We start from the raw sequence: 18,727 nt of genomic DNA, 5'->3' as shown, positions 1-18,727 counted from the left end.
AACCAACATATTCTAGCTTCAACAAGAACACCACAGCCATGTGTTAGGGAGGGTTGAATGGCAGCAGGAAAGAGTCTGTCTTCATCACTTACTCCAGTAACAGTTTAGGATTGACTCATTCCAGAACTCTTAAGACAAGAAAAAAAAAATCTGTTCTTGTAAACCTTGAACAGTTTGATATTAGATAAATGGAGGGGAAGGAACTCCTCAAAGTAACATTCCAGGCTTCCCTGGAGGCATGGATGTAAAAGCGCCCCCTGTTTTCATTGAGCTCACCAGCATTTAGCCACGTGGATATCCCTGCTCAGCAGCACTAAGGGGCTAAGACTGGCATAACCAAAAGTTAGAACCATTTTAATACAGTAAATGATGTCGCTCTTTGTCAAGAAGGAGCCAATGTAGAAGGAGAAAATGAAATCTGCCCAATGAAAGAAAAGGAAGCAGGTCATGAGCATGAGGACACTCTGGGTAGCTCTCATCTCTGGACTGGGAGTTCCTTGTAGCCTGGAGGCCTGAAGATAAAGGACACACTTATGATGCTGGTACAGGCGAAAGGCCATGTACCCGCTGCTCCAGCCCATCAGACTCTGAAAGACAACATCCCGCAGAGTCATCAGAGTGAGGAAAAGCAACCTCACTATTTGCTCAGATGGAAGCATAACACAATGTCCAAAATCAGGTCTAAGTGCAGAGCTGTTGGGGCTCTGGACTGCTGTGATGTAGAAGAGCAGGTTAGAGCTGATCAGGAAATTGAAGACCCAGGAGAGCAGGAGACAGGGAAGCACTTGCCATGCAGACCTTGGCTTGAGCTTTCTCCAGGAGGTGGTCCTGGGACTGATGGTGATGGCCTGGACCACGCTGAGGAGACAGGTGGTGCAGATGGAGAGGCCCCGGGCCACCCTCCCCAGATAAATCATAATCTTGCAACCAGCATCACCTAGGACAATTCCCAGATGAAATAATTTGCTTAAATCTCTGTTTCCCGTGGTACAAACAATGACTATATTAGCAAATGCCAAGTGGATGAGGATCAGGTCAATAGATTTCCTCTCGGGCCCCATGATAAAAGCATATAAATATCCCCCTAGGATAAGGACGTTGCCCACAATTCCATGTCCAAGAAAACAAAGGAAGAGTAATCCCTGGATGAAGGTCCAAGTCATCTGACTTCAGGAACAGAACAAGGAGAAAGTTTGAGATAAAAGTAAGTCAGAATGACATGTTTGAGGTCTGTGGCTTCCTGTCTGCTCTAGTGACACAAATAGTCTCAACCTGAAGGAAATACATGAGCGTGGTTCTGTCCTGGCGTGGCTCTCACCTCACTCTTGCTCTTTATTATTCTTTTCCTGCTGCTTCAGTTGACCCCAACAGTGATAATGACAATTAAACATCTCCCATAAAGGCCACACCAGTGAATCTGCCCACCTTTCCAAAGGGCCTTCTCTGTGTCCCTCATGCCTGAAGCTTGCATGACTTATTCCTCCCTGACAATAGCTTAGCCAGGGCAGTACTGCTGCACCTCCCCCTGCAGTGACCCTTAGGGCTAATGGCTTGCGCCAAGGTCCCTAGGTCCGGCTGGGCAACCAGCGCGCAGGGGGAGAACAGCAAACTCCCTGAAGACATAGATAAGACGGAAGCCTGTTGAAAGATAACGACCACCAGGAGCCACTACAGGAATGCTGTCTGCACGGAAACTTATCTCACCTTCTCTAGACCCAGAAACGTCATTCTAATACAACTGTCTCTAATCTTTTCTCTTTCTAAAATCTTTTCTCTTTCTCTGTCAAAAAAGGTCATTGGTTTGCCGATTAAAAAAGAACATACGAAATCTAATAACTAGGCTGATTCAAATGAAACGTTACTAAACTCTGTGTATTAATAGAACTGTTAGCTTAATAATTTCTCTGTTGTATGCTTAGCCTTGTTAGCATTAATCTTAATGATAAAAATATTACATTGTGAAAAGTAAAATTCACCCGTGCTAATTAATAGTAATTTAGTGGTAGTGAGTAGTTTAAACAAAAAGTAATCACATAAAATAAAAAGAAAAATTAATAGCCTAACTACTTAGGAATGCGCCTGGGTCCAGATGTAAATCACTGCTCTGTCAATGATAAGCTAAACCTATAAGCAAGCTGATTTCTTCACTGATGTTCGCCATTCCTATGCTTTTAGAAAACATATATATACTGGTCACCAACTCAAATTAAATTACACTCAGATTTTCCCTCTTGAAGTGTGTCTGTTTGTCATTTCTTTAACCGAATCCCTGACCACCCTGCGCAGTCTCTCAACCCTGACACGGCCTCATCTTCTACTGCTGTGCAAGTCTGCGGCACAGTACCACCCAGTGGGCCTCTGAGCTATAATGCTCTCAACTCAGCTGCCTCCTTTTCCCTCACTACCCACACCTGGCAAATTGCCTGGCAGTAATGGATGGTGCTGGTGCCCACCCACCACCCCTTTATAGTCCACACACTCATTCCTCAGACACTTTGCATGTGTGGCTTAAATAAGTTGTGTTTTCTCCAAAGAATATTGTGCTTTGCTAAATGACAGTAGTTTCACAGAGGAGCTTATGTGACTTCCCTCTCCTGGCAAAGGGGTAGGAAAGTGCCCCTGCAGGCAGGAGGCTCTATCTCTGTGGTAAATCTGCATTCCTGATCTCCCCTGGCTTTGGAGCAGAGTGAAGTGATGTTTTCTTCTGTCTTTCCTAGTCTCATTCTCTCCTTCTCCTGCCAGCACTTCCCAACAAGTCAGCAGAAAAGGATTCCCCATCCCAGCATTTCATTCCATAGACTCAAACTGGTTTTACTTAATTTCTTTTTCTAATCTAGTGACTCTTTTCAATCTAAAAAACCCCACCCTGTAGGTCAAGCACTTTATTATCTGCTATTGTGATTTTAACCACTTTGCAAATTCGCTTTGCTTCCTCTGTTCCTTCTCCTTCTGTATCATAGAAGCACCCTGGAAACCTCCTATACACCATATGTGGCTTCACCTGTCATTCATGCACCTAAATATATTTTCCTCTGCAGTTTGGCTTCCTCTTCTTCTTACTTATATCTTTATTATCTTCAACTGTCCCCCTAAAATCTGTATAAACTCTTTTTTTTGCATTTCTTTAAAATTTTTTATTTATGCTTATTTGAGTAATGTTACATTATAACATTATATAAGGCAGGAGTTCTTTGTTGAAAAACAATCAGCATATATATATATATATATATATATATATATATATATATATATACTACAGTAAGGTTTCCCCTAAAAGTTCAAAACTTTCCTTAACCGTACCATGTCCCCTTTTTTTCCAATTTAGCCACCCTCCTTCCATCTTTCCTTAAGGTAACCACTAGCTGGTTTTATAGTCCAAATGTATAAACTCTTGATGCTGAGCTGCTCTTGCCCCCAGCCATCCCCATTACAGAGCTAACTCCTGTCCCCCCACACAGCAAATTAGAATTTTATGTGATGACTCTTCCTGAGCTTCTTGGACCTGCCCCCATAGCCTGTTTACCTGTGTCCTCCCTGGTTCTGCCGTGGAGTCCTGGGGAGTGGTTCCCCTTCTGTCTGGCTTCTGGGTGACCATCACAGTACCGGCAATTAAATGTTTAACTACCTTGTGAATAAATTACTAAAAGAAGCATATGATTCTGGTCGTCAGCTGCATGTTCATCACAGAGATGAGTTCATAAACCAACCTGGAGGAATATTTGAGTTGGTGTGTGTTCATAGTGTAAAAACTGAATGACTTAGCTACTAGATGACTGAGCTGCAAAACCTCCTTTGAGTCAGTGATGAGATGGACTGTCCTTTAAGAATCTTAAAGCTAAAAAAAAAAAAAATCTTAAAGCTATGAAAATTTTCAGGTCTCACTGCTTCTCATGTGACTACTATTTTCTCAGCTATCTCTGTGTTCTATGAAGCACCAATAACATAGCTTCTTAAATGGAATTTTCTTTGCTTCCCTGAAAAGCATCAATGATGGAATGCAAAAGCCCGTGCATTAACACCTCTTCTGGGCTATGTTGGCGAGTTTTCAATAAGTTTTCAAATGCTTTTCTAGTAACAGGATAAAAAATGTATGTTCTTTTGAATGTGGTGAGTCAGGGTTTTCTGTTCATTGGTGGGGAGGGATAAGCCTATACCTGATGCTTTAAAGAATCATTAAATTGAAGAAAGATACCTGCAGGGTTCACAAGTACAGGCTCGCAGCCATCTCTCTGTGGTCAATGCCTGCCCTTCCCAATTCCACTCTGGATGCCATTAAGCATCTGAACTTTTAAGGCACAATATTCTCATTGTAAAGATGGGTGATACTTTGCAATATATAGGTCTATTTTGAGGGTGAATTGAATTGGCCTATAGATAAAAATATAGGACTTATGTTAGTACCCAGCAGCATTAAGATCATGTTCTAAAAAACATCTATTGATGTGGTGATTTGTCACACATCTGCTTTTCAAATCTAGAATAATGTACTGTTGGTTATGTAGGGGCTGGAAAGGATAGCATGAGAATTAACATAATCTTTATAAAGAAAACATGTGCATTCTATGCTGCAAAGCAAAAAGGACACCAGAAGTGACACACACGACTTCAATAAACACCCACTGCTGCAGGGGTGCTGGGGACCACAGACAGTAAGAGCTTCCACACCTCTGAAACACCTTAGCCTCTGAGCCCTTTGTTTGCCTCATCTGAGTGCAGGGGGCAGTTCGGGCACACACAGCAAACACATCTCCTGACAGCTCCTCATGCTGCAGAGAGAGCAGATGACTCTGGGGCAGCTGGAAAGGCGGGCTCTCCTCCATGGTCCTGCCACCTTCCTCCCCCTGAGTGCAGAGGACCCCCCTAACCCCACCCCATGCCTGGGCTGCAGCGCTCTCCAGAAGCCTCCTTTCCCAAGGCAAAGGCAGCACCTGCAGGGCTCAGGACACTCACCTGGGCAGCAGAGCAGCAGGGATCTGGCAGGGGCTGGCATAGCAGCGGTGCCAGGCCCTTTATTCTCCTGAGGTCCACGCTCAGCCTCATACTCCCTGCTGTCAAGATGTCAGTGTCACACGTGGGACCTTTCTGGGGCCAGGGGCCTCTGTGCACAACACCCAACTCTGGGGCGCAGCTCTCCCTCCCTGGTGCTTCCTAATTGCTCAGCCCACAAACACCCTCATCCCAGTGACAGCAAAAGTGCTGTGGTGAGTGGGAGGCAGGGGAGAGGGCAGTTCCCCAAGCACAGCTGGGGGAGAATCCAGGTTCCTGGAATCATCACCAACCTGCATCCCCCCCCTAGTCACCATCACAGCTCAGGAACAATCTGGAAGAGTCACCAGGGCATCTGAATATCAGAACCAGTCATTTTCAGAGCATTGAACAATTCTTATGTTGAAAATATTATATCCTTGAGTGTTAGAAAATTTAATCTCTGGAGTCCAGTGTCTAGTATGCAGAAGGGGCCTGTTAGGGTACGGGCCTTGTCAATTTATTGACTTAGTTGTAGTTATATGCAATTGAAGCAATTCATAAAACTTATTGAGATGTTCACTTATGTTGGCTTTACTTTTTTTTAAATGTGTATTTCTTTTTTTATGAATTATTTTATTTTATATAATTCTAGCATCACTTTTCATTTTTGCATAATCTATGCATTTTCATTTTCGTTATATTCCCAGTACAATTCACACCCCCTTTTTCTGACCCTAATCCCTCTTCTCCTCCCCCTATCCCCCACTGCAGTGTGTCTCTGGTCTATGCTTGTTTGTTGATTTTGAATTTTACGTTATTGCAATTAGTCTTTTTCCTGGTCCCTTATTTAGGTTTTCTAAATTCCTGCTACGAGTGAGACCATCTGGTATTTTTCTTCTTCTTTCTGGCTTATTTTGCTGAGCATGATCCCTTCCAGCTCCATCCATGTTGCTGCAAATTGCATGAGTTTATCTTTTTTGATTGCTGAGTAATATTCCATTGTGTATATGTACCACATCTTCTTGATCCAGTCACCTATTTTTGGGCATTTGGGTTGTTTCCATAGGTTACCTATCGTAAACAGTGCTGCTATAAACATAGGGGTGCAGGTGCTCTTTGGAATTGATGTTTCTGTGTCCTTTGGATAAATACCTAGGAGTGGAATTGCTGGATCATGTGGAAGCTCTATCTGTAGTAGGTCAGGAAATCTCCACACAGCTTTCCATAGTGGTTGGACCAGTTTGCACTCCCATCAGCAGTGCAGGAGAGTTCCTTTTTCTCCACATTCTCGCCAGCGTTGATTGTTGCTAGTTTTTTTAATATGTGCCATTCTCACTGGTGTAGGTTGGTATCTCATTGTAGTTTTGATTTGCATTTCCCTGATTACAGTGATGTTGAACACTTTTTCCTATGCCCGTTGGCCATTTGCATTTCCTCTTTGGAGAAGTATCTTTTTAGCTTTTCTGCCCATTTTTTTTAACTTTTTTTTTTAAATAATAAATTTTATTTTTATATTCTCCATACAATTGCAACCCCCCCATTCTGACCCCAATCCCTCCCCTCCCGCCCCCCACCCCCCAAAAAGTGTCTCTGGTTCATAGTTTTTTGTTGATTTTGATTTTCACTTTCTTATAGTTATTCATTTTCCTGGTCCCTTATTTAAGTTTTCTAGATTCCTGCTATTGATGCCGGCGTGTGTAACAACTGCTGCCGCTTTACCACGAGTTTTTGTCTCGTGAAACCGTAGAAAGGAATTCACAGACTTTTTGGAGTAAGCAAGCAGAGAGAGACAAATCTTGTCTTTGAAAGAAGAGTTTTATTTAGGAAGAAAAGAGACAAAGAAGAAAGACTCCCAGGTATAAGGTACCTGGGAGGGGCCAAGATGAGCCAGTATGGGATATTACTTTAGGAATATATACTTTCTCTCTCTCATTATGTTAAAATTTCAGTCTCTCTTCCTGATTGGCTAACTCCCAGGGGGTACTAAGTGGGGAATTTCACATTCCTTATCTAACAGTTTTTTTCTTTCCCCATTTGTTATGCTTATCGCTTTACCTTTATGGTCTAGTCCTCCCGGTAAGCATCTCTACACTTTATCTTATCATCTGAAGAAAACCAGGACCATCCTTAACAAGATTGTCTGTGGTCCTAGGATGTTTGTTTTTCCCCTATTGTTGACAATGGTCCTAGGATGTTTGTTTTTCCCAGTGGAATTGGTTACATTTCCTTGGTTGTCCTTATCTCTGAAGCCTCCCTAAATTCTTCAGAGGTCCCCTCCTGCACTGTCCCTAAAACTGCCTAATAACCCTAGCCTGCTCTGTGTCTCACTATGAGTGAGACCATCCGGTATTTTTCTTTTTCTTTCTGGCTTATTTCGCTGAGCATGATCCCTTCCAGTGCCATCCATGTTGCTGCAAATTGCATGTGTTTATCTTTTTTGAATGCTGAGTAATATTCCATGGTATATATGTACCACATCTTCCCATTTTTTGACTGGATTATTTTCTTTGTTTTTGTTGAGTCTCCTAAGCTCTGTAGATTTTTGTCATCAGTCCTTTATCATTAGTGTTGTGTGCAAAAATTTTCTCCCAGTCGGTGGGGTTTCTCTTTGTTTTGGTTATTGTCTCTTTTGCTGTGCAGAAGCTCTTCAATTTGATGTAGTCCCAGCTGTTTATCTTTGCCTTCACTATCACTGCTTTGGGTGATGTGTCTGTAAAGATGTCTTTGAGGTGCAAGTCTGCAGTGTTTTGTCTATATTTCCTTCTATTATTTTATGGTTTCAGGTCTTATGTCTAGTTCTTTAATCTATAAAATGTGTATTTCTAGTATACTCCTTCCGCCCCACTCTGAACCTTCTCCCCAGCCCTTCCCTGCAGAATATCTCTGATTTATAGTTTTGTGTTTTATTTTTGTGTACTTGCAGTTCTTAAATTGTTACTGGTTTTTTTTCCTGATCCTTTATTTTGTTCCCCTTTATTCCTCCTATAAGTGAAACCATCCCATATTTTTCTTTTTCCTTCTGACTTATTTCACTGAGCATATCTCTTCTAGCTCCATCCATGTTGCTGTGAATGGCATGATTTTATTTTTTGATTGCTGAATAGTAGTCTATTGTGTCTATGTACCACATCTTTTTGATCCATATGGGTTGTTTCCAAGCCTTACCAATTATAAATAGTGCTGCAGTAAACATAGGGCTGCAGGTATGAATTAAAGTTTGAATTAAAGTTTTTGTGAGTACAAGGACTATAGTGATGGTACATGGGTAAATGATGCTGGGAATTCTATGAGACTACACTTGAGAAAAGAAAGCAAATAGTATAAAAAGGGGAAAACAAAATTAAATTTTTAAAAAATGTGTATTTTCAAAAATGTATGGCCAATCCATGTCACAGGCCTAGAAGTTTATGTCCTGCAGTCACAGTGGAGACCTAGCTCAAGGTAACAAGTGTGCAGCTCAGACCCTGACAATTGTTCTGGGGTTCCTGTACCATTACAGACATGACCCCTTTCTCACCTGTCATTCAGCAGTAGGGACTCCAGCAGAGGAGGGCAGTGATTTTGACATTCATCACTGCCAGGTAATGCAGACATCATGAAATACACTTCTTCATGAAATAAAACTCGTCTTCTGAATGTCCAGACCCATCCATAATGTTAAATATATTTAAAAAGTATATAAATAAATCCTAGGAAGTAGGTGAAATTCTTTATTACTGGAACATTCCAGGCAGCTTATATTAACTCTCTCTTCAAGTAGGTGGATATTCATCATCCTCTCCCCTTACGGGAAGGTGGCATACAGTGACTCACTTTCAAAGAGCAGGGTATGGAAAGGGTGCAATATAGTCACTTTACAGGGCAAAACCCAACTCATCTACCTTTGCCTGCTCCGCTCATTTAATGTCACCAGTGGCAAACTATAATATCACATACTCTGATAAGATGAGATGAAGGGCACTTCATTGATGTGGTCATCTCTCCCCAAGCTCACAATCCCATTTTAATACTAAAGGAGCCATCAGACACACCAAAGTAAGGGAATTTTACAGAACTCTTGTCAGTGCTCCCCAAAATTGTGAAGGCCATGAAACACCAGGAAATATTGGGAAGTTTTCAGGGAGCACCTAAGAGTAAGGAGACACAGTGATGATATGGAATGAGGTATGTTGATAGGGTCCTTGAAAAGAAAGGGGACATTAGGGCCTTCCTAATGGGGTTAAGTCTCAGCACTATGAAGCTATCAAGCTGACCCACATGGCACAGCAGACCTCCCCTGTCCCTTCCGCTGCTCCCCTCAACAGTGTATTTCAGTAGATCCACTTGTTCTGTTCCCCACTCTGTCTCTGGTGAATCCTCTCACCCCCTGACCCCCACACACCTCTGGCCTGTGCCCCAGATCTTATATGCATAAATAAATAAATCTTTAAAAGAAAAGAAAGAAAGGGGACATTACTGAAAAAACTAGTAAAATTCAAATGAAATCTGGGTTGAAGTTAGTAGTTATGTTCCAGTGTTGGTTCCAGTGTTGGCTCCTGTTGTGACAAGTGTGTCATGGTTATTCATGAATATTAACAGTAGGGAAACTGAGTGAGAGGTAGGTGGGAATCTCTGTATTTATCTGTGCAATTTCTCTGTAATTTAAAGCTATATTATAATTTCAAAGTTAATATTTTTAAGAGAAAAAAATAAAGATTTTCCATAAAAATACTGAGAGAATTCATGATCAGTATCCTTAGTTTTATTTCACTTTTTAAAAACGCGTAATTTCAAAAATTTGCTGCCAAATAATGCCACTTGCTCTAGAATTTCATGACCTGCAGTCACAGTGAAGACATAGCTTGGGGTGACATGTGTGCAGCCCAGAACCTGAGAATTGTTCTGGGGCCCCAGTTCCACTAGAGACATCTTTCTTTGCTGCCCTGTCATTCAACAGAAGGAGCTCCAGCATGAACTACATGAAATGAGAAAGGAAATTCTTCAAGGAAGTGAAATAGGAGTCAAAAGAAACATTCATCTGCACAAAGGAACAGAAATGATAAATATGCATCATAAATAGTATTCGATTCATTGAAAGCTAAGCAGGAAAAACCATTTAAAATGGAAGAAAAAAATCAATGGGGAAAGAGGGAAACAATATAACAAGATGGTGTATGTAAATCAACTATATAAATAATTAGCTTCAATATAAATGGTCTATCTTTGGTTTTAAAAGAAACATTAACACAGCTATAATAATTGACATCATAAAAGTATGTACTGACCATGGTGTAATTAAAGCAGAAATTTGTAGTTACTGAAAGATAATTGGAAAATCTCTAAATACTTAGAAATGAAGCAACATGCTATGAATAATAAGGGGGGACAAAAGGAAAGTCTGAAAGGAAATATTGCTAATATTTTCAACTTAATTAAATAAAAATGGAAGATATCCATATTGTGGAATGACTCGCAATGAAACATGTAGCATTAAATGCTTGTCTTAGAAAAGAAGAGAGGTTGACATCAATAACCTAAATGTCTAAGAAACAAGAACGATAACCAGAAAACCAAAGCACAGATGAAGTGAAAATATAACAAAAACAAAAGCAGAAATAAGTGAAGTTTACTGTACAGAATGCACATTTCCAGGTGCTGTTTCAACAGGTCAGGGCGGATTGTGAATCAGAGGTGTGGCTTCACCTTCCCAAGAAAAGATCAGAGTCAGTGCATTTTTTTTTTAGATGCCTCTAGGAGTGCTCAGATTCCATGCCTGAGAATACAATCTCCATGGAAGAGTTAACATGAGCATTTTTTTAATTTTATATATTTTTTACATCATTTTTCATTTTTGTACAATGTATGCATTTTCATCTTGGGTATAGTCCCCATGAAATTCTGACACCCATTCACCCGTGAACTATCACCATGGTCTCTCCAGGTTGGTTTATAAACTCATCTCGTATTGAACATGCAGCTGACGACCAGAATTGTTATAGGACAGGGAGAGGGGCAGCCCAAACCCCGTAAACCTGCCTATTTTACATGGGTTCTGCCATCCGCTGCATCAATACAAAACATAGGAGACTTTAATGGGAAGGAACTTTAATAAAACTAGGAAACAATACAGGTAAGGCAAAGAGTCTAGTTTCTAGTTTCTAGTCTAGTTTCTAAATGAAGCATCCAGAGTTAACTGTCCCCTCGTGGGTAAAAGTCCATCCAAATGGGATTGGCCCAGAACAAGGCCCCAAAGCCTGCTACAAGTCTAAAGCATCTTCCAGTGGGGACCCACAGAAAAGGGTCACAAACAACTGGACAAGCCCAGAAGGAAAAGAGCAAAATCAACATCAAGATAAAAGGTGCCATGGTCACCTCCCCACGGGTCTCACCCACATCTGTGTCACCCAGTCCACGACCAAAAGATAAGCGCAGTTTCTTCACGTGTCTCTAGGCTCCATGGGCCTCCTCCAGGTCTCCTTGCTCCATCCTGCTTCCTTCCTCCGTCTCTTCCTGCAGCTTCTTCTCTCCCTGCTCAGCTCCACCCTCCCTTGGGTGGGGCAGGGAACCTCCCCCTTTCCTGGGGACCACCCTGTTGCAGAATCACATGCTTCTTTTAGTAATTTAATCACAGTTTATTAAACATTTAATTGCAGGTACTATGCTGGTCACTCAGAAGCCTGACAGAAGGGGAACCACTCCCCAGGACTCAACTGCAGATTCAGGGAGGACCCAGATAAACGGCCATAGGGACAGGTCCAAGGAGCTAGGGAGAGTCATCACATAAAATTCTACCTTGCTGTGTGTGGGGATAGGAGTTAGCTCTGTAATGGGGGTCGGGGAGTCAAGAGCACCTCAGCATCAATAGTTTATACAGATTTTAGGGGGACAGTTGAAGGTAATAAAGATATAAGTAAGAAGAAGAGGAAGTCAAAATGCAGAGGAAAATATATTTAGGTTTATGAATGACAGGTGAAGCTGTTAGGGAGAATCTGCTATAGGACAGGGAGAGGGGCAGCCCAAACCCCGCAAACCTGCCTATTCTACATGGGTTCTGCCATCCGCCGCATCAACACAAAACATAGGAGACTTTAATGGGAAGGAACTTTAATTAAACTAGGAAACAATACAGGTAAGGCAAAGAGTCTAGTTTCTAAATGAAGCACCCAAAGTTACCCATCCCCTCGTGGGTAAAAGTCCATCCATATGGGATCGGCCCAGAACAAGGCCCCAAAGTCTACCACAAGTCTAAAACATCTTCCAGTGGGGACCCACAGAAAAGGGTCAGAAACAACCAGACAAGCCCGGAAGGAAAAGAGAAAAATCAACATCAAGATAAAAGCTGCCATTGTCATCTCTCCACGGGTCTCACCCACATCTGTGACACCCAGTCCACGACCAAAAGACAAGCGCAGTTTCTTCACGTGTCTCTAGGCTCCATGCGCCTCCTCCAGGTCTCCTGGCTCCATCCTGCTTCCTTCCTCAGTCTCTTCTCCAGCTTCTCCTCTTCCTGCTCAGCTCCACCCTCCCTTGGGTGAGGCAGGGAACCTCCCCCTTTCCTGGGGACCACCCTGTTACAAAATGATAATGGTGTCAAAATGTGAAAGGGGGGAATTGTTAGGGAAAAATGATGTCCTGAGCTAATTCCATACAGGCTTTGTGGACTCCACTCCCAGTCCAGACTAAAGCCATCAAGACATTGGGAAAGACAAATCCCATCACCACCAAAGGGAAGGTGGCTGGGACCTGAGGGTGGAGTTAAGCAGCCAGGTTGGGTATAAAAACCAAACACGTGGGCCTTGGGGTGGCTCGCTGCCGCTCACCTCCTGGCTTCACAGCTCCTGGCTTGCAGCCAGCTCTCAGAGCGCCATTTGGGATTCCAGATCGGCTGATTGGGTAGGACGCATTTAAAACTTTGTCTCCCACTTTTCTCCCTGAGCTGTACATTTCCTCATTTCCCCTTCCCTTGTGAATAAACCTTTTATTAATCTTTCGCGTGTGCCTGCAGTAGAGCATTGAAAAGTCCTTTTAAGCGCGCGGGTGAGGACCCACAGTCAGGCACCCCGTTTTGTATTGGGGCTGCTCTACAACAAAGCCACATGGTTTGTAGGAGGTTTCCAGGGCGCTTCCATGATACAGAAGGAGAAAGAACAGAGGAAGCAATCTGATTTGCAAAGTGGTTACAAATAACAATGGCAGATATTAAAGGGCTTGACCTACAGGGTGGGGTTCTTTAGACTGAAAAAGGTCACTAGATTAGAAAAAGAAATTAAATCAGACCAGTTTGAGTCTATGGAATTAAATCCTAGGATGGGGAATCCTTTTCTGCTGACTTGTTGGGAAGTGCTGGCAGGAGAAAGAGAGAATGAGACTAGGAAAGACAGAAGAAAACATCACTTCACTCTGCTCCAAACCCATGGGACAGCAGGAATGCAGATTTACCACAGAGATAGAGCCTCCTGCCTGCAGGGCACTTTCCTACCCCTTTGCCAGGAGAGGGAAGTCACATAAACTCCTCTGTGAAACTACGGTCATTTAGCAAAGTACAATTCTTTGGAGAAAACGCAATTCATTTAAGCCACACATGCAAAGTTTCTGAGGGATGAGTGTGTGGACTGGAAAGGGGCAGTGGGTGGGCACCAGCACCATCCATTACTGTCAGGCAATTTGCTGGGTGTGAGTAATGAAGGAGAAGGAGGCAGCTGAGTTGAGAGCATTATAGCTCAGAGGCCCACTGGGTGGTACTGCCCTGGGCTAAGCTATTGTCAGGAAGGGATAAGTCATGTGAGCTTCAGGCATGAGGGACACAGAGAAGGCCCTTTGGAAAGGCGGGCAGATTCACTGGCATGGCATTTATGGGAGATGTTTAATTGTCATTATCACCGTTGGTGTCAACTGAAGCAGCAGGAAAAAGAACAAAGAGCAAAGAGTGATTCATGGCCATGCCAGGGCAGAACCATGCACGTGTATTTCCTTCAGATTGAGACTATTTGTGTCACTAGAGCAGACAGGAAGCCACAGACCTCAAACATGTCATTCTGACTTACTTTTGTCTCAAACTTTCTCCTTGTTCTGTTCATGAAGTCAGATTGTTAGGGAGAAATGATGTCCTGAGCTAATCCCATACAGGCTTTGTGGACTCCACCCCCACTCCAGACTAAAGCCATCAGGATATTGGGAAAGACAAATCCCATCACCACCAAAGGGAAGGTGGCTGGGACCTGAGGGTGGAGTTAAGCAGCCAGGTTGGGTATAAAAACCAAACACGTGCGCCTTTGGGTGGCTCGCTGTCGCTTGCCTCCTGGCTTCACGGCTCCTGGCTCATGGCCAGCTCTCAGAGTGCCATTTTGGGATTCCTGATCGGCGGATCGGGTAGGAGTCATTTAAAACTTTGTCTCCCACTTTTCTCCCTGAGCTGTACATTTCCTCATTTCCCCTTCCCCTGTAAATAAACCTTTTATTAACCTTTCACGTGTGCCTGCAGTAGAGCATAGATAAGTCTTTTTAAGCGTGCGGGTGAGGACCCACAGTCAGGCACCCCGTTTTGTATCGGGGTGCCCTATAACAAGATGACTTGGACCTTCATCCAGAGATTACTCTTCCTTTGTTTTCTTGGACATGGAATTGTGGGCAACGTCCTTATCCTAGGGGGACATTTATATACTTCTATCATGGGGCCCGAGAGGAAATCTATTGACCTTATCCTCATCCACTTGGCTTTTGCTAATACAGTCATTGTTTGTACCACTGGAGGCAGAGATTTAAGTGAATTATTTCATCTGGGAAATGTCCTAGGTGATGTTGGTTGCAAGATTATGATTTATCTGAGGAGAGTGGCCTGGGGGCTCTCCATCTGCACCACCTGTCTCCTCAGCGTGGTCCAGGCCATCACCATCAGTCCCAGGACCACCTCCTGGAGAAAGCTCAAGCCAAGGTCTGCATGGCAAGTGCTTCCCTGTCTCCTGCTCTCCTGGGTCTTCAATTTCCTGATCAGCTCTAACCTGCTCTTCTACATCACAGCTGGCCAGAGCACCAACCGCTCTGAAATTAGACAGGCCACTGAACATTGCTGCATGCTCCCATCTGGACGAGTAATTCAGTGGGTTTTCCTCACTCTGATGACTCTGCGGGATGTTGTCTTTCAGAGTCTGATGGGCTAGAGCAGCGGGTACATGGCCTTTCGCCTGTACCAGCATCATAAGTGTGTCCTTTATCTTCAGACCTCCAGGCTACAAGGAACTCCCAGTCCAGAGATGAGAGCTACTCAGAGTGTCCTCATGCTCATGACCTGCTTTCTTTTGTTTTATTGGGCAGATTACATTTTCTCCTTCTACGTTGGCTCTTTCTTGACAAATAGCTACACCATTTACATTATTAAAATAGTTCTGACCTCTGGTTATGCCTGTCTCAGCCCCTTAGTGCTGCTGAGCAGGGATATCTGCTTGGCTAAATGCTGGTGAGCTCAATGAAAACAGGGGGCGCTTTTATATCCATGCCTCCAGGAAAGACTGGGATGTTACTTGGAGGGGTTCCTTCCCCTTCATTTATATCAAACTGTTCAAGGCTTATAAGAACAGACTTTTTTTTTCTTGTCTAAAGAGAGTCCTGGAATGAGTCAATCTTAAGCTGTTTCTGGAATTCCAGTAAGTGATAAAGACAGACTCTTTCCTGCTTCCATTCAAATCTCCGTAACACATGGATGTTGTGTTCTTGTTGCACAGCTAGTGAGAATATGTTGGTTTTTATTTGAGAGAACGATTTTAAGATATGAGTACCTTGCATATATACTTGTATATATACTTGTATTTTCTTATCATAGGAATTGGGAGTCAAAGTTCATTTTCAAAATGCTGTCTGCAGAGTTGGGGTAAGACCATGCAGGAGAGGGAGAGAGCCAGGATTGCTGAACATACTCTGTTTACAATTTTGACTGTAAAATCCTTTGCAAATTGTATATCATTTTAAAAATTAAAAACTTCACACTATCAAAATGTAAAGCAAGTAGAAAGAAAAAAGTTGCAATTTTGTATTAATTTTGACAAAGTCACACAAAGAATCATTGCAAATGGCTAAGCATAACATTTTCTACTGCTTTTGTTTTTGTTTTTCATTTTTCATCTTTTATTTGAAGTCTAACATTTCATTATGACCTTGGTATTTATTGCTGACAATTAACATGTGTAAATACTACTTTGTCTTTGTCAACTAACAATCTGCCCTTCAGCACACCATTGTCCCCATTTTCCTGACTTACACCCTCTGCTTCTGTTTCTTCAGGTAACCACTAATTGTCCTATTGTCCCAAAGTTGATTTTTGTTTCCTTGAGTCCATCTGTTTGTTCTCTCCATATGCCACACAGGTAAACTCGTATGATATTTGTCTTTGGCTAGTTATTTCCACCTACCTCAATTCCCTCTAGGCCCATGAAAATTATTGCAAATGCAGCATTTCTTCTTTTTGGTTCGTATTTTCACCCATGATTAGTGTTTTTGTATTTTTAAATTGTAAAGACTAGAGCTGGGAGAATTCGGTGCATGGCATTTCAATTGTTAACATTTTCAGGAATATTGCATTCTTCTTCCATAATAGCTACCTTCCCACCAACAGGTCCTCGTGCTTCCTTCATCTCTACATTCTAATCTACACTTATTACTTGTCTTTTACATAATGTCCATTCTCTCAGGTGTGAGGTGGTATCTCCTTGTGTTGCTTTTCATTTCTCTACTAATAAACTATGATGAACATCTTTTCATGAAGTGTAATATTTGATTGCATATTCCTAAGGGGATCTATGTAAAGACAAAAACAATCACTACGTTTTCTGAAATGGCTCACAAAAGCATTATTATATGGCTGTATATGATAATGCAAAGAATTACTTATGCCCATGAAATTAACTTAGATTTTCAGTATAAAGGCAGGCATAAAACAATATTTAAAATATAAAGAAATAGTTGTTAAAGACAAAGTCAACAAAATTAAAGTTGAGAAGGATAAGTATGAAAGGCAGTAGATAAAATTTCTGTAATATTTCACTTCAATTGGATATTTTGGTAGAAGTCATGACATATTTCTATTTTTCTAAATGATATATGTATAGATACTACCTCTGTCTAGAAGGACTGACATCTTGATAGCAAGGAACACTCTAGAGCCCAGATTATGCTTTTTAAATAGTTGCGCATGAAGGTGATTAGACTAGATCTGGAAGAGCGGTGCAGGCCAGGGGTAGGGCAGGAAACCTGGAGTCTCTGGGGGATCTTGCTGTACCTGACACTGGACAAACTGTCAAAGACACTGAGTTCCTGTCCAGGTAGCACAGGAGTCATCTGGAAGGGACCAACACTGTCCAAATGAGCTCATGTCAGCACTGCTTAGGTGCACGCTGTATTCAGGGCCCTCAAACCCTATATTCAAGCAAGTGTTTCTCTATGGAAGCTGTGCAGCTAACACATTAGGAGTGGTAGATTTAGAATATAACCATTTTGCAAAATCCCAAAAATAAGTAGTAATCTGCACATTGTCATCTCTCAATTCTTCATTCTAAGGGGAGGGCTTGGTGAGGTTTTTCTTTTCTGGAGATGGCAAGTGGGAGAAGGTGCTTCTGATAAAGGGGGAAAAGCAAAGAGATTAAATATTGCACCATGCACAGCCCAAGCTTTCTGAAAGAGGAGATAAGAAATCTTACTTGCTGTCCTCATTACTGAACTTTATCATGAGTCTGGCTTCCCGCATGAACTCTGTGTGAATGATTCTATGAATCGATGCAACTTCCCTGCATTTTAATGGCTGCATATTGTTTCCCTCAAGAAATGCATTCCCTTGCTGTGCTAATTGCTCACAGTTTCCCAATACACGAAACTTTGCCAGAGTCTACTTGGCTGTCCTAAGATGCTCCCAGACCAGTGAATGACATCAGCATATGGCCTAATCCTTCACCCCTTACCCCTACCTCTCCCGGGACCACCTGTATTTAGGCCTCATCCTGGCCCACCAGAGCTGGATTTTTTTTTTAAATAATAAATTTTATTTTTATATTCCCCATACAATTGCAGCCCCCCCCATTCTGACCCCAATCCCTCCCCTCCCACCCCCGCCCCCCTAAAAGTGTCTCTGGTTCATAGTTTTTTGTTGATTTTGATTTTCACTTTCTTATATTCATTTTCCTGGTCCCTTATTTAAGTTTTCTAGATTCCTGCTATGAGTGAGACCATCCGGTATTTTTCTTTTTCTTTTTGGCTTATTTCGCTGAGCATGATCCCTTCCAGCGCCATCCATGTTGCTGCAAATTGCATGTGTTTATCTTTTTTGAATGCTGAGTAATATTCCATGGTATATATGTACCACATCTTCTTGATCCAGTCATCTATTTTTGGGCATTTGGGCTGTTTCCAAAGCTTAACTATTGTAAATAGTGCTGCTATAAACATAGGGGTGCAGGTGTTCTTTGGAATTGATGTTTCTGTGTCCTTTGGGTAAATACCTAGGAGTGGAATTGCTGGATCATATGGAAGCTCTATGTTTAGTAGGTCCAGAAATCTCCACACAGCTCTCCACAGTGGTTGGACCAGTTTGCACTCCCACCAACAGTGCAGAAGAGTTCCTTTTTCTCCACACCCTCGCCAACATTTGTTGTTGCTAGTTTTTTTAATATGTGCCATTCTCACTGGTGTAAGATGGTATCTCATGGTAGTTTTGATTTGCATTTCCCTGATGACAAGTGATGTTGAACATTTTTTCATATGCCTGTTGGCCATTTGCATTTCCTCTTCAGAGAAGTTT

General features: G+C 42.3%; 1 protein-coding gene and 1 pseudogene across 1 annotated transcript; one reads left to right on the top strand and one right to left on the bottom strand.

Moving 5' to 3' along the window:
• Window positions 1–272: 272 nt before the first annotated feature.
• On the bottom strand, window positions 273–1,163 carry LOC119253539 (putative vomeronasal receptor-like protein 4). Its single transcript, XM_037521049.1, has one exon. It carries the CDS (start codon window positions 1,161–1,163, stop codon window positions 273–275), a length of 891 nt encoding a protein of 296 aa, XP_037376946.1.
• Window positions 1,164–14,513: 13,350 nt separating this feature from the next.
• Window positions 14,514–15,404, top strand: LOC119253538 (putative vomeronasal receptor-like protein 4; annotated as a pseudogene).
• Window positions 15,405–18,727: the final 3,323 nt, after the last annotated feature.

Source organism: Talpa occidentalis, unplaced genomic scaffold (genome assembly GCF_014898055.3).
Source record: "Talpa occidentalis isolate TD23 unplaced genomic scaffold, MPIMG_talOcc4v2.1 talOcc4.2, whole genome shotgun sequence".
NCBI classification, from domain to species: Eukaryota; Metazoa; Chordata; class Mammalia; order Eulipotyphla; family Talpidae; genus Talpa; species Talpa occidentalis.
This window is presented reverse-complemented; position numbering and strand designations above follow the sequence as displayed.